The sequence below is a fragment of the Tenebrio molitor genome, chromosome 3 (assembly GCF_963966145.1).
Source record: "Tenebrio molitor chromosome 3, icTenMoli1.1, whole genome shotgun sequence".
Classification (NCBI taxonomy): Eukaryota; Metazoa; Arthropoda; class Insecta; order Coleoptera; family Tenebrionidae; genus Tenebrio; species Tenebrio molitor.
This window is the reverse complement of record NC_091048.1, coordinates 28,958,792-28,975,607: the sequence shown is the minus strand read 5'-3', so window position 1 is coordinate 28,975,607 and position 16,816 is coordinate 28,958,792. Positions and strand designations below refer to the sequence as shown.

Here is a 16,816-nt window from a genome sequence, read left to right as displayed (position 1 = left end):
TGGTATGAATAAAAAAAAGCATTTGCTCTTACTTCGAGCAAAAGCTTCGAGAGTGGAGCAAGAGCAAATGCTTTTTTTATTCGTACCACCCATTGTATCCAGAGTTCAACTTAATAAAATATAATATATATTTTTTTATGTCGCCAACATTGTTAATCGATGCCAAGTAGTAAATGTGATTTAAATAACGAGATAAAACGAAAGGGTTTTTCTAAGTGCTATTGAAAACAAGTATTGGATATTTTTGAAATTGTATTCTTCAAAAATTTATAGTTTAATGAAACGTCAGGTTTCATCCAGCAATTTAAAAAATAAGAAACGTTCAGTACAAAGTCACATACACTTGCATTCGATCAACAACAATGAAGATATAATCACTGACACGTGAAATTACTGTTCATTGTTGTGGTTGTTATTTTCATTAAAACTACATAGTAACGACTACTAATGTTCAGTGTTCGTTTGATCCAGAACAGAGTAGTCCATCATGACGCCCATAGGAATCAGAGAGAGGTGCATTTATTGTTAAATCAAGTTGATTTAAATCATCCCTTTTTTTAGAAACTGCGCCACATTTGGTCCTTCGAGCCGGATACCAAATTGATTAGCGTTTTAACCCCACATTGACAATCAGATGTAGAAAGAACAGCAGCGAGTCTTCTCGATTGATGTGTTTAATAGTGGCATCTAAAGTTACGTAACTTGAATATTTTAATACAATTAATTTTCGTTGCCAAAAATTTGTTTTTGGGCAGTCGTTTACGCAGTACATATTTTTAAAATGTAATTAAACAAAGAAATTCCCTTTTGAGAGGATTTCCCTTGCCATTCAACGTGGAAACGCTGCAAGCATTCGGGGCACTTTTCCAGATTCCGCATTATTATCGGAAATTTTTGCATTGTAAATTTAAAATGTTATGTAATTATGTTATCAATACATTTAATTGATTCTTCTTTAATTACATTCTATTTTTTTTTTAAATCCACTTAAGTAATTTAAATATTATCACTACGGCAATTTTTTTTCTTTTTCAGTTCAATCACGACATAACTCGATTATAATTGTTCTTGATTAGACGATCGACAAATAAATCACTCAACAACGGTATAAATGTGACTGGTGATATTACTTAGAGAGCTGTGATCGATAGTTTAAGCACAATTCTAGTTGTTAAATTATGGTCGATTTATTTAAATGGTAAAAGAAAAAGACGACAACTTTCTTAAAATATTTTATTCGCTATTAATAATTAAATTATTCGTTAACATTCATTTTTTTAGTATAATTATATTTTGGTAATCAATATTGAGAGGCTCGTTTTCTTGGTGCAAATACTTGTTCTTCTTGAATTTAAGGAAATGATAAATTAATGAAGCTAAACCTGCGATAATCATTAAAATACCAATCGATGTGCATACAACTGGCACATTTAAAAGTAGTTTCAGTTTTGAAACTTCGCTGTCCGGAATTTTGATTTGCTGATCGACCCACAGTATTGGAAATAATACCTCAGGGATGTTTTCGTACAACCTAAAAAGTTAAAGTTGACGGTAAAGTTATGAATGAAAAGTTTACATGACTTACGATATATCCGGAATTGAATGCAGATACATGTTGAGCTGGGTACTAACTTTTACCTCCAAGGGTATGGCAGTGTTCTGTTGCAAGGTGTATAAAAATTTTGTGAAAATTGTATTTGGGTACTTACAGGTTCAAGAACAGCGTAAAATTCGTGTTTTTCCTTCGTTGGTCGCATACCCTCGATTAAGTTAATATAGTAAGGATCTGCTTTGTGAAAATGTGGCAAAGAACTGAAACCTGGCATTCCATATCGGCAACTGGAAACATTGAAAACTCCTCGTGGAAAACAGTCACCGTTACAGAAACATTTGTTTTGTGGATATTTTGTTCCTGGAAATTTTATCGTATTTAAATTCAGATTTTGATATGTAGCAAAAGTGGTACCGTTGTCGAGCATGTAATCGTCAAAAGAGTATTTATTTCCCATAATACCCTTCACTTTTTTCTTCCCATTGAACTGAAGAATTACCGGTCGACACATTTCTGGTGAAAACACTTTGACAATCTCCTCAATAGAGTCCGCATCTAGAGCGTCACCAAGGAAGCCGTCGATTTTTCCACAATTACCACTAAAGTATGGGGTTTGCGTGAAGTAGTTCCAGGTGTTGAGTTTTCCAAATCCCGAATTGATTCCAGTCTGTACGTTGTACACACCCTCAAAATCCGTAGAGCCGTTTCTCTGTAAATGCAAAGGGGAATGGTAAACGTGACAATATATATTTATTTTTGGGCTTACCATGTAAAACCAACCGAATCGTTCCCATGGCGGAATGTCGGCATCGACGAAGAAAGGAAAAGTTTTCGCTAACTTCATCAGAGTGTCTGGGAAACCTTTGAAGAGGAGTTCTTCAACGGTGCGGGTAACGTGGACAGTGGGGGTGATGCCCCTCAGGGAAAACGAAACGCCTTTGCGTACCATGTAGTTCCACGTTCGGGACACGTGAGATACTCCCTGAAACGTAAAATTTAAAAACGTTAATTTATTTTTTTAGAATAATTAGATTATTTGTCATTTTGTTATATTCTCGATATTGGTAATTTATGTACATATTTTGTTTCAGTTAACTAAGTATGTATGTAAATAGTAAAATTTCTAAATTCCCAAGAATTTAATTTTATGTTCACTTTCACTTTTTACGAGCATGTGTAAAAGATGAGATCAAAACAAATTAAATAAACTCGATTGCATGTCCTTTCTTAATTTTAATTTTGTTCTCTGTTATGAACAACTTCAGGAACATTTTTTCATTTGTTGAATGAATTAATTACGTGTTTCGTGATTCGGTTTTAATGGTCTGCCGGAAATCTGTGACGCAAACGTCGAACATTATTATTATTACTATTTATATTAAAAATGTCGCTGGTGTTGCCAGTCAGTTTGCAATCACATCAGAAAAAAATCATTGAGATATGTATGAACTAGTTTCTTATAAAAACATAAGAAATAGGAATACGTCAGAACTACGTAGGTACTACAAGAAATGAATAATGATGTCATTAAAATTACAATCGTTATTTAATCGACCTTCATATGCAGTAGCGGACAATTAATTGGTGCGAAAATGTTAAAAATAACCAAATAATTGTTAATGTTGACTTTGTCTAGTTGAAGTAAAAAGAATAAAATACCTTGAAAAGTATCAGGCTTCTTAAAGTAAAGTAACTATTTATTTATAACACGTGATAAAATATAATTCGCAGTGACATCAAACATTTTAAATTTGTTAGTCTTGGTCGGACAATTGATTTGCTCCAATACAATACACGTAGTCTCAGCAAGGGAGTAATTGAGTTAAATTTTGCGACTTATATTTTTTATCAACTGAGCATGTTGGTTGTAGGTATAACCATGATTACCATGATTACCATGATTACTACTTGTTTGAAGCTAACTATAATCGCACAAACATGAGTAGGTACAGAAACTGAACCTTTAATTCTACGCTTGTGTGTCGAAGAAGAGTGGATCGTGGAAAAAATCGTCCAACATGATTGTGTAAATGCATCGTCGTACTGTGTCAAAGATTATTCGGCGTTTATGAAATCCGCGAATTCTTAAAACGGGCGGTAAACCACAAGCAACTGAGAAATAGTTATTTACGAACCGAGTGCGAGAAGACATTTTTTTAGAATTTGCGTCTCTAATAGGTCTATTATTGTATTCAATTTGGACTCGTTTATGGCTATCTATTAAAGTACTCGTGGTTTAATAGATCTCTAAGAAAATGTTTATCAATATTTCAGTGTATTATTGTCATTTACACCAAAAAACTTCCAATATGAATGTTCAAACTCTATTTTTTAACATCCGTTACCTTGAATTACCAATTAATACAAAATTCCCTAGAATTTGAAAATTTAATTTTTTTATTTAAACATTAAAACAAGGGTGCAAATTCAAAATAACATAAAAAAAATCATTTTATAAGGGCATTGGCGCACTCGTCCCATAGAAAACTCCCCTACGGCTCGTTTTCTACACTTGGGACTCGTGCGCCAAATCAACCCTTATAACTCGTTCTTTAATATACTATTTCGCACATGAGCGCATTATTTGAGGCATAAGCGACGAAGGAGCGAGTGCTTCATTTGCGCGAATGTGCCGAATACGTCTTCGCGTATCAAGGTTTGGACAATATTTTCTGAAACAAACATTAGCATTTTAAAATTATTTCCAATAGTTTCCAATTTAGTAAATAGAAGGCGCTTGCCCAAGTGTCAATCGAATTAATAGCGACTTATTTTCATTCTTTCGAAATTTTCAACATCCAAATTGACGTTTTGTAAAACAGATTTTGTTATTATCAAGTCAAAAAGCACTAATGCGCGAAATCTACGTTCGCGGTTAACTGTTGCGTTTGCGAAATGTCATTTTGAAGTTAGTGAGTTCAAAAAGATAATTTTTGTAATTATTTACTTTGCGGTGGTTTCCGAACTGATAAACAAATGGTAAAGCCATCAAAAAAGAACTGTCGTGCTACAGTTCCTAAAATCTGCCAAAAACTAAACCTCCTTGACATTAGTTGTCGGACTATCGAGCGTTGCCTTACTAAAGCTGGCCTTCACGGAAGAAGACAAGTAAAAAAGCCCTTTACGTCTAAAAAACTCGTCTTTTGCGACTCCACTTTGCAAGAGAGCACCTTGCATGAACACTTGAAGAATGGAAAAGAATACTCTGATGAGAGTAAGTTCAACCTGTACTCTGATGACGGTAAAGGGTACAAAAAAAAAAATACGTACGGCGTTACAACAAACGGTACACAACAGCATCAGTCAAGTTTGAGAGTGACAATATTGTTGTGTGGGGGTGTTTTTCTTGGCATGGACTAGGTCCTTTACATCGTATTACATACTGATAAAATGGACCAGTTTAGAAATTTTAGAAACAGTAACATGGGCAAGAGAATCTTCCCGAAAAATGGCACCTATGGGGTAAAATTGAACGTGCTTTAAAAGGAAAAAAAATAAAAACTTTTTGAGGCCGTCCAAGAATTATGGGGTAACTTACCGAGGACTAAGATTGAAAATTTAATTAAATCAATGTCAAAGCGTTGTCAAACCGCATTAAATCCCAAAGGTTTGCTATAAAGTATTGAAAGTCTGTTTGGGGCCAATCAATTGTCCGGTAAAAATACGACCAAAAAATTTAAAACTTTTTTTGTCAATATGAATTATTATTTATGACATGTTGTAAATAGTTACTTTACAATAAAAAGCCTTCGTTTTTAGTCCAACTAGACGAAGTCAACATGAACAATTATTTACCCATTTTTAACATTTTGGGGCCAATCAATTGTCCGTAGGTGTATTTATGTACTTCATTATTTTGAAGTACATAGTTAGATTTGAACATGGTGTGAATTAAAATCAAAACAATGGTACTGAAATTTTTCATTAGAATTTGTTACTGTTTACTTAAAACTGCTTAAATTTAATGTAATTTTCTTTTAACCTGTTTTAGAACGAGAACGCAAAAAAATTGTCCTCTATTTACATATTTTGAATGATTTCAGCAACTACTACATCAAGAATTTTAATTGTTTATAATGAATTATGTACCAAAATACATTTTATTCGGAATCGTATTGTAATATGCACAGTCCTAACCTTATACGAGGGCGGAAAGTTAACCATTCCTTTTTATCTTTACTTCCCTCTCTTGGTCAGTAATAGGCCACTTTCCGCCCTGTTTTTCCAGTGGCGTACTTACTGAAAGTCGAAAAACAGTAAAAATGAAACTGCATCAAATTAATTGTTTATTTGCTAAAAATGTAATGATTCCGATGCCATTGGCATCTAGAACACCAGGCCAGACAGCGTGTGACGTCACGAGGAAGGCCAAACGTCAAAATTTGTTTAGATTTTCAGAAAGTATCAAATACGGTGTTTTAATCATTCTTTTGGAAGATTGAAAACTCTGAGATAAGCAAAAGCTTGGTGGCAAGTGTATATAATAATCTTAGTTGATACCAGGGAATTTACTGTTCATCGAACGTCGCAAAAGACGTTGAAACCTGGGAAGTATATACACATATAATTAAGGTTTAAGAAGCATTAATGTCATTTTACTCCACGTGGCAGTAATTGTAAAGCCTAAACACATCGTTCTACTAAAAAAAAGAGTGCTAACCAAAAATTTACTGTTTTTATTAAATTCTGGAGGTTTCGATGAAGGCTTTACTATGACGTCAGTGACGTCACGATCAAAATCAATTGCTGCCTTAAGGCTTTGTGTTCTAGATGGCAATGTGCATGCATGTTGTTGTCATGGACAACTGGTAAAAAAAGAAAATCATAATCCAATGAATAATTTTCGCAAACAATTCAGGATTTTATTTAGTGCTATTAAACAGCAAATCTTAGAATTGTCAGAACAGTCAACGGATAATTTATATTCGTTTTTTTTTTTTAATTTGAGAGCCGATAGTAGAATAGTTATTTTCATATGAGTAGCGCTGTCAGATTACTTTTCAGGTATAAGGCCGAAATTTGAAGCACGGGGCGGCAGCCGAGTGTTGCAAAACAGGCCGAATACGTGAAAAATAACAGCGCACGAATATTGAATAACATTTGTCGTGTTCGCTTGAGCAAAGTAATTGTAAATTTTAAGGTTATCTTGACAGATGTCAAGTTAGGTATATAAACTGAAAAGTTTACATATTTAGTTATATACCACTTTTCACGTTTATGTATCTCGAGAAACGAACACGAAATAGTATATTATACACCAAGGTGAAGAAGTTCATGATTATAGCCAGAGCGCCAAGATTAGAGCCCGAGGCGTGCCGAGGGTTCTAAGGCGCGAAGGCTATAAGGGACTTCTTCACCGTGGTTTATATACTATTTTTTCCACTACTAGATTAGATACGTTAAAACCCTTTCGGATAAAAATAATTATTAATAAAATTATTTTATCCGATGCGACGACCCGAGTTCTCATTTTTCAACGGTTGCTATGAAAATCGTCTACGTTAACCAATGAAATCAACGAAAATCTTTCGTTGCTAGGTGACGGCTGTTCATTATTCACTTAGGTTAATAATGAAAATTATTATTAACCTTAGGAGAGAAATTCTACTTCTGGGGTCGGTTCGAGAGTCAATAATGAAGCCTTCTGAGACTAGTAGTGGAAAAAATTATTGTATGCACTTCAGGACGTAGTGTTTTTTTTTACCTCGAATTGTTTTGTATGCTCCGTCTGCTGCTCGGTATACAAATACCATTTGCAGTACAAAAAATACATTGAGGTTCCTTCATGCATAATTGTTATTTAAGCCACAAGTCCTTTATAAGTTTTACCCCCAACGTTGAAGGAAGATTTTTAATAGGTTTAGGTGGAACCGATGCTTATCATTTCTTCTGAAATTGTTGAACAAAAAAGTAAACCTGAATTTGAAATTTGTAGCAAGTTGTGTCGGTTGCCAGGTCGGTTGTTACAACTTCTACGTGCTTACATTCCTAAGAAAATGATAATGATAATTTTCCTAGGAATGTAAGTATTAAGTTCCGTCGTCGAGGAAAATTTAATATACCTACAAATATTATAGGGAATTACGTTACACGTTGGATGTAAGTTTAATTTATGTATATTTTTTAACGAATTGATTACTCATTTTGAAAAATAAATAAAATCGCAAGCGTGCCTTTCGAGCATCCAAAAATTGACTTTTTCCAACTAATGATATTAAGTAGTTTCCGAAATTTGAGGCTCACCAAAGCGGTCGGATGCAATGTGGTAACCATATCTTGCAGATCTCCCTTGGAACCTTCTCTGGTGTAGTACCAATATTTCAGCTGTCTAAACGTTACAGTACCGTTGTCGTTCCATGTAATGTTGCTTTTCCCCATATCCATCATAAACCGATAAGGTCCGACCTGTTCAAATCTGGGTTTGACTCTTTTGTTGTGAATTTCTTCCGGATTCGTCCAATTGAATAAATAAATGTCCATGGGTACGAGTTCGGGAAAATGTTTCCATAAATTGTAGACGTGCGTTCCAGGTTCCAAAACTAACATTCTTCGAATAACAAATTTTAATAAAATGGATGAAGAGAAAATTAAAACTGTTCCACTAATAATGACCAGCAAAGACACACCGAACACGCACAAATTTGTTCGTTTTATCGTAGTCATGTTGGCTGCTATTTGTGTTGTTTCTGGTAACTCTTGAAATTTTGCAATGTAACAACTCTACAAATAGGTGAGTAGGTGCCAGTAATTGTCACGTGATAATCGAGTTTTAGAAATTACCTTTTTACTGAGTTAATCGTTCGAAACTAATATCTTTGGAAAAAAAAAAAGTCGATTCAATTTTATTAGCTAAACATTATTGCAGTACACTTAAACATTAGGAAGAAAGATAAGGCATAGAAATGACATAAAAAACACATATCTAATTAACAATAATTATTTTAAACCTTGTCTTTGTGCAACACTGGATAATTTATTTTGAGTGTTCTGCGTAATCACTTGAATTTTTTAAGCGAACCCGGTCTAGTACGTGGACAGACAGAATTTTTTTGCCTCCTAATTTGGACAATTATACAATCTTTTTTTTTAATTGACGTCAACGGTTTCAAATTATTAATAAATGAAAAGAGATCAAGGATATTATTTTATTAATTATAGTATAATTAATCAACTCAAGTACATAACATTTTTGGTTTACATTACAAAAATTTCCGATAATAATGCGGAATCTGGAAAATTGCCCCGAATGCTTGCAGCGTTTCCGCGTTGAATAGCAAGGGAAATCCTCTCGAAAAGGAATTTCTTTGATTTTGAATCGCCTGATTCTGCAATAAGTCGGTCTCCGATGACATTAATGAAATCTATAGCTTCTTTGCACCAAGGGCCTAAGGTTTCAAAAGCTAAACCTTTAAATATGTAATTTGACGAAATAATTTTAGTAATAACATGTAATTCCTTTCGTTGAAAATTTGTGACATGTACATACTTTGTTTCAATTTAAACATAATTATCTTGGATGAAATAGAATTTATTGTTTAAAAATCCTCGACCACTAATTTAGTAGAGTATTTTATTAGGAGTACTTATTAATTTATTAATGGTCGGAAGTTAAAACTATACTTTTTGAAAATTCATATACCTATGAAATTACAATTTCTTCTAACGTGTGCTCATCAGAAATATCTGTGGTCAAAGCGACTGCTGTTTGTTAGAACTAAGTAACAAAAGTTCTCCCGAGAGAGAGAAAGAAACGCACGGTCTGCTTGATCAGAAATTTTTTTGGACGCTCGTTATGTACAGGCAGGAACAAAACTGATGTCGCATTTAACGCAAAGTTGACATAAGCCAATTATCCGAATTTGAGGAGGTTGGAAGAGTAGGAGGAGAACCGAAAGCAGTTTACTGGGTGCCCCAAAATTCGCGGAGCAACTCAGTGAAAAATAATAAATAAATTCTATGGGCCGTATCGCGACACCCTTATTAAATTTAAAAATAAATAGTGACGAATTCATCTCTTTCTGGCAGGTTATAATTGCATAAATCTATATCGTTTTATGTTTACTTTAATCACGATATTAGTTAACTGCAAGTTTAATAACGGTGTCGTGTTACGGCCTTCTATCTTTTAGGTTTGAAGATATGGGGACTCAAAAGGTGCAGCTTTGATCTCGTTTATTTTAAATACATATTAAAAAGGATTTTGACTATTTGTTTTTTACTAACGAATGCAAGCTCGTCGTGCCCTAAACCCGTGCGTGCTATAGTAGACCCAGAAATATAGTGATTTTATGAGGGATAGAGTACATTAACTTGAGGTGGTCAGTTATGGTAGGGCAATAAGCTTTTGGCACCCGTCGCGCGACTGGGCTCTACCTACCTTTGTCTCCGATGGTCCATTTTCAGACGGCTCAAAAACATCTGTCATAGAAGATTTATAACTCTCTTCAAGTTGGTAAGAAAAGTCACCCCAAAATTCTAAAAGAAATTATCGGCCTAAGTCCATAAAATCACTATATTTCTGGGCCTACTATACAAAATGCTTCTTAATAAGTCTCATATCATAATATACTATTATGTATTTTGTTTGAACCAAACTCCAACCAAAACAGTTTGTTTTTGTTAAATAACATTATGTGAAGTGTGTTCGATCGCTTCATTTATATTATATAACTCTTACTGCGATGCGTCTCTCGGATAACTTGAACAAGCACAACGATTTTTTGTCACAAATGTTTGTTTTTTCCTGCAAACAATAATCTACGTGGGGAAAACGAGTGATCCCAATTTCCTAAACATATGGTAAAATGTTAATTTGGTAGACTACTGATTTTTTTTTAATGGCGAATGGCCAAACACGTGCATGCAGTAGCCATCAACTCGGTTTCACATGCCTCTCCCTACTCTCTTTTTCCCTCCTTGCCTGGATTGCTGCAACCAGAAGTACCCACATTTTGGCGGAAGAAATTCTCTGCAGTTATTACAAACAGCACATCACACATACGAGTACATTTGGTTGCAGCCTTCGGGCGGATCTTTCGAGAGGACAATAGACTCAACCCTGACTGTAGTAATTAATTTTGGGTTGCCTAATCGTTAGTTATGTTTAACTAAAGGTAAACTAAACTGTTATCTAAATGGTAAGACGTTTATTAACATTTTTATACTACGAGTATATCAATTGGGTAACTGTGAATTGTGTTTATAATTTGCTGATGATGGCAAGACACTTTCAACCTAGTGTCTGTACAGTGTACAGTCAACGTCGTAATGTATTAAACCTCGTTATTGGTCTTACGTTCCAAGGAGATAGAAGTAAGTAGGTATAATAGTGATGGGGTTGAAAAGTTACGTCCGCATTTTTATATCGGGCCTTCAAATAAATATATATTTAAAGTTGGCGTAGGCTACATTCTAATTCTGTTAACAGTGTAAAGTAATTTTTGTAGGTAACCAATTATTCTCTAGAGTTACACAGGTTACATAGTGAGCTTTTCCCAATTTCATATTGTCATATTCCGTGGAGGGGGAATAGGGAGAATGCACTAGAAAAATTAAAAATATTTTCTAACCTAATTTTATTTCGTTAAAATGTCAGACGTTTCTTGTGTCATTTTCTACGCTGAAAAAATGTTGCAAAGAATTGAATTTCCATAGGTTGCTATAAATATAAATTTATTTGAAGGCCCGTTAGTTATAATGTTTGTTATAAAGAGAATACGGTACCTAGGCCGGATTTATTTATCATTATGGAGATTTCTATCAAGTAGTGATTTAAAAGCACTAATTATTTAATTTTGTAGTATAGTGATCCCAGAACTCTAACGTTTTATGACAGGCAATACTAATAACGAGGAGATTAGTATTTGACACCTCTTAGTGAGAAGAGGAGAGGAGGAGTTAGATTATAAAATCGCGCTCAATTTATTTAAACGATGACGAAAGAGGAGGAATATTAGATAAGTAAATAATACACATTAATAATTATATTTATTAAAATTTACTATTTGTGGAATGTTTTCTATATTTTTATTTACCTAGAGTTATGTACTTACAATATTATTTTGGTGGTTACTATTTAAAGGAATATCTTCTTGATGTGAACACTTATCTTTTTTGGATTTAATGAAGTGATAAATTAATGAAGTTGAACCTGCAACAAGCATCAAAACGCCAATTGATATAAACATCATTGGTATATTTAAGAACAGTTTCAATTTTGAAATTTCGCTGTCAGGAATTTTGACTTGCTGTTGGGACCATACTGTTGGAAACAAAACGTCCGGGACGTTTTCAAATAATCTAAAAAGTTAAAAATAAAAGTTTAAGTAATCGTTTGTCGCACAATCACGATGAGGACTTGTGGAATACGATTACAAAAAAAATGAACTTGAAAAGTTGTATAACTTACGATATATCCGGAATTGAATGCAGGTGCATACTGAACTGAATGCTAATTTGTACCTCCAATACTATGCCAGTGTTCTATTGTATAGTAGTATAAAAATTTTGTGAAAACGTTATATTGAAACTTACGGGTTCGAGGACTATGTAAAATTCGTGTTTTTCCTTGGTCGGTCGCATACCCTCGATTGAGTTAGTATAGAGTGGATCAGCTTTGTAAAAGTGTGGCAAGGAGCTGAATCCTGGCATACCATATCGACAACTGGAAACGTTGAAAATTCCACTTGGAAAACAGTCACCGTTACAATAGCATTTATTTTCTGGATACTTTGTCCCTGAAAAGTTTTTATTATTAATTCAGTTTTTGGAATTTGAAAAAAGTAGTACCATTGTCGAGCATGTAATCGTCAAAAGAGTATTTGTTTCCCATAATACCCTTCACTTTTTTCTCTCCATCGTACTGAAGAATTATCGGTCTACACAGGTCCGGTGAAAACATTATAATAGTATCTCCAATCGAATCCGGATCAAAAAGATCACCAACGAAGCCGTCGACTTTTCTACAGTCTCCGCCAAAATAGGGAGTTTGGGTCCAGTAGTTCCAGGTGTTAATTCTTCCAAATTCTGAATTGATTCCAGTTTTAATGTTGAACACACCCTCAAAATCGGTGGAGCCGTTTCTCTGTACAGAATTGAATGAAGGAAATGGTATACCTCCTTGTCAACATTCATTTTTGGATTTACCATGTAAAACCAACCGAATCGTTCCCATTGTGGAATATCGGCATTAGCAAAGAAAGGAAAAGTTTTCGCTAACTTCATTAGCGTGTCAGGGTAACCTTTGAAGAGTAGATCTTCGGCTTTACGACTGATGTGGATAGTGGGGGTGATGCTTCGGAGGGAAATCGAGACCCCTTTTCGTATCACGTAGTTCCAAGTCCGGGACACGTGAGATACTCCCTGAAATGTGGGTGGTGTTGAAGTAAAGGCGAAGAATTAGTTTACAATAGATATTAAAACACAAATTTCATAAAATTTAAAATTAAGATACGAGTCAGATTTGCACCAGAACTGCCGCAGACCTGATTGCCTGTAAATGAAGAATGCTCTTAAGTTTTATAAAACGAATTTTTATGCTATTTTTTCTAATTTTCATGTTAAGTTCATGCTCATGACATTTGCACTGAATTGGTATCTAAGGTGATTTATTAACAACAGTTTTGCTCTAGTGCGAATTACACGAGAGGTCTTTTTTGTCCGGATAAAATTGAATTTATTTTACGATAATATACCAAAAAGAAACCAAATTAGAGTTTAAAAAATGAAATTTTATTCTGGACGAAAAAACCTGGAGCGTAATTCGATGAGATAATTTAATGAATAATAATAGGTAGGTAATTATGAAAAATTGAATTGGCCATTTTGCACTTCAATTTATTATACAAGCTGTGTCAATGTTTAAGATTGTTGGTTCGTTATCATAACAACAAACAATAATCAGGTTAGAAAAAGTTTGCTATGGAAGTTTAAGCGCATTTTATCCAGATGCAAAGTTAGGGGGCTAACTTTATCCGATGTCAAAGTGACAAATGCATCGCGGCTTGTGGGTTTTTTTATACATGAATTAAATTATCGAAGGTAAAATAACAATACCTAATTTCTGTATCGGATAAATTTTTCAATTTTACGAAAACTTTTTGCTTTGACAATTTTACGAGTTGAATTTGGGCATTTTTGTTCTGGGTAGACCCGAGAGCTTCAGCTCGAGGGTTTAACCTTTCAATAAAAATGTCCAAATTCAACGAGTAAAATTGTCTAAAGCAAAAATGTTTGAGTGAAAATTGGGAAATTTATCGACTGTAATTACACGAGAGGTTTTTTTTTGTCCGGATAAAATTGAATTTTTTTACGATAATTTGGTTGCTTGGTAAATTGACGACACAAACCACCCGATAAAAAAAACGAGTCCGAAGGACGAGTTTTTTTATTTGGTGGTTTGTGGAGTCAATTTACCAAAAAGAAACCAAATTAGAGCTTAAAAAATGAAATTTTATCCTGGACGAAAACAACCTCGAGCGTAATTCGATGAGATAATTTAATGAATAATAATAGGTAGGTAATTATGAAAAATTGAATTGGCCATTTTGCACTTCAATTTATTACAAACTGTGTCAATGTTTAAGATTGTTGGTTCGTTATCATAAGAACAAACAATAATCAGGTTCGAAAAAGTTTGCCATGGAAGTTTAAGCACATTTTATCCAGATGCAAAGTGACAAATGCATCGCGGCTTATGGGATTTTTTATACATGAATTATTTTTGGCAAGATTAATTCCATAATACAAACTTTAACGTTAATTATTTATTTATAATACTTACAGTTATTAAAAACACAATTATTAAAAACAATTTGAGAATCTGACAGGAGTAACATGAAATTTTATCCGCTTTTGACAAAAGACAGACTAGGAGGATGATTTATCCGCGATAATTTAATTCATACACTAAAAATCCCATAAGCAGCGATGTTTTTGTCACTATGACAGCGAAAAAAGTTTGCCCTAACTTTTCCAGTGACAAAACGGAACCTAACTTTTGAAAGCGTCTGATTCTAGTAGGTCTGCATCATCGTACTTTTCCGTATTCATTAAATTGTGTTACCGAATTACACTCAAGCTTTTTTTTTTGGGTCGAAGTAAACTTGACATTTATAATTCGAGTTTTGTTGCCTGCAATTAAACTCAAAAAACTGCCAGAAAAAATTACTCGTCCTACGGCAGTTTTTTTCGTTAAATTGCCAGGCAACAAAATTGTCATTGAAATGTCAAGTTTACTTCGACAAAAAAAAGCTCTCGTGTAATTATAAGTGATAAACATTTTTGATTGGATGAAAGCAACCACTCTGATTGTCTGAACACGCACGTTTGATGTATGTGGGAATTAATCGATTGGTAAAAAGTAAAATATTACAGCTTTTTGATTAGCTTAAATTTTTCGAAGGAAATAGTCACTATAATTTCTGGACTAACTTTCGTACTTCGTTTTTTAAAAATTGGAGCTTACCAAAGCGGTCGGATGTAAATTAGTAACCATATCTTGTAAATCCCCTTTAGAGTCGTCTCTGTTGTAGTACCAATATTTCAGGTGTTTGAACGTAACAGTGCCATTCTCGTTCCACGTGATGTTGCTTTTCCTCGCCTCCATCATAAATCGATAAGGTCCAACTTGTTGAAATTTCGGTTTGACACTCTTGTTGCGAATTTCTTCTGGATTTGTCCAATTAAACAGATAAACGTCCATAGGCACAAGTTCGGGAACATGTTTCCACACGTCGTACATGCGGGTTCCAGGTTTCAGAACCAATATTTTTCGAATGATGATCTTGAATAAGTCGGCTGATGTGAAAATTAACGCTAATCCAGCAAAAATGGTCAGCAGAGACAAACCAAGAACGCACACTCTTTTTTGGTTCCCGCTCGACATCTTTGTTTCGATTAGTGATCGTTCTGTTGGCTGTTATGTAGAATACTGTGTTAAACATTACAATTTGACCTCCATGTGATACGTCATTCAAAAACCGGTCAACGATCATGACAAAAAATATAAAAATTATTAAATTTTCACAAAATTTCCAAAATTGGCAATATCGGTATATTTTTTTAAAAATCAGTTTGGATTTTTTTTTCTGCGATTGGCGTCCATAACGAAGTACATATTTAGTTTTATTTTTTTTACAATTTGTAAAAATCTTTTACAGGTCATGCATTTCACGATTTATCTAGTACATACTAATTATTGAAAATGATATTTTTAATTGTAAATAATGATTAATAAATGATTATTTAGTTTCTCTCTCTTACGTAACCAGTTCGACGACAGTGCACTGAAAATTTATTAATGATAAAGTGGAATGTAGTCGCCAACATGAAAAGGGAACTTTCCTTTTCAGGCTTTAATTGATTTATGCTGTTGGTCGAAAATTGATGTTCCTCGAATTTTTTTTTGAGCAGTGTATTTTATTTTTGTTTACATTAGATTATTTCAATCACAATACGTACTTAAGGAATAGTACTTAAAAAAAACGGGTGATGAAGATCCATAACTTACGATATGTCCAAAACTGAATGCAGGTACATGCTGAACTGGACACTAGCTTTTACCTCCAGAGTACGCCAGTGTTCTGTTTTAATATGTTTAACAATTTTGTCATAATTTTATATTGGAACTTACAGGTTCAAGGATTAGAGGGAGTAACGTTGACATTAATTTTTTAATTTACCTCATAAAACCAACCCAATCTTTCCCATCGTGAAACTTTGACTTAGAATTATATGAAACAGGAATCTCAGATGAAATCATTTGTTGAGGCTTACGTTAACATTTATATTAAAAGATAAAATGCATTTTTGGGTTTTGATGGTGTTTTTACTGTTAACTGTTACAGTAGTGCCTTAACAGCAAATAAGTCACTCAAGAAAAATTAGCCCACTCGAGCAAGCTCTCGTGGATAATCATTTCTTTCGTGACTTATTTGCCTTATAAGACACTTGTATAATAAATAGCTATTATTTATCAAAATTAAAAAATCAAACAAAAAAAGTTTTAAAAACACATCACTGCTTATTTTTTCATTCTTGACCTCAAAAGCTTACCAAAGCGGTCGGATGTAAAGTAGTAACCACATCTTGTAAATCCCCTTTAGAGTCTTCCTTGTTGTAGTACCAATATTTTAGCAGTCTAAACAGTCACAGTACCGTTGTCGTTCCATGTAATGTTGCTTTTTATCATGTCCATCATAAACCGGTAAGGTCCGACCTGTTAAAATTTGGGTTTGACACTCTTGTAAATTTCTTTCGGATTTA

At 33.8% G+C, this 16,816-nt stretch overlaps 2 protein-coding genes across 2 annotated transcripts; both read right to left on the bottom strand.

Moving 5' to 3' along the window:
* Positions 1-1,225: 1,225 nt before the first annotated feature.
* LOC138126400 (protein peste-like) lies at positions 1,226-8,270 on the bottom strand. Its single transcript, XM_069042181.1, has 6 exons — positions 7,796-8,270; positions 2,319-2,534; positions 1,967-2,261; positions 1,710-1,912; positions 1,586-1,659; positions 1,226-1,531 (listed from the first exon to the last, which is right to left on the bottom strand). The coding sequence occupies exons 1-6, from the start codon at positions 8,213-8,215 to the stop codon at positions 1,270-1,272; spliced, it is 1,470 nt and encodes a 489-aa protein (XP_068898282.1). The 5' UTR covers positions 8,216-8,270; the 3' UTR covers positions 1,226-1,269.
* Positions 8,271-11,522: 3,252 nt separating this feature from the next.
* Positions 11,523-15,478, bottom strand: LOC138126967 (protein peste-like). The gene is made up of 6 exons (XM_069042811.1): positions 15,018-15,478; positions 12,698-12,913; positions 12,341-12,635; positions 12,086-12,288; positions 11,961-12,034; positions 11,523-11,851 (listed from the first exon to the last, which is right to left on the bottom strand). The coding sequence occupies exons 1-6, from the start codon at positions 15,435-15,437 to the stop codon at positions 11,593-11,595; spliced, it is 1,467 nt and encodes a 488-aa protein (XP_068898912.1). The 5' UTR covers positions 15,438-15,478; the 3' UTR covers positions 11,523-11,592.
* Positions 15,479-16,816: the final 1,338 nt, after the last annotated feature.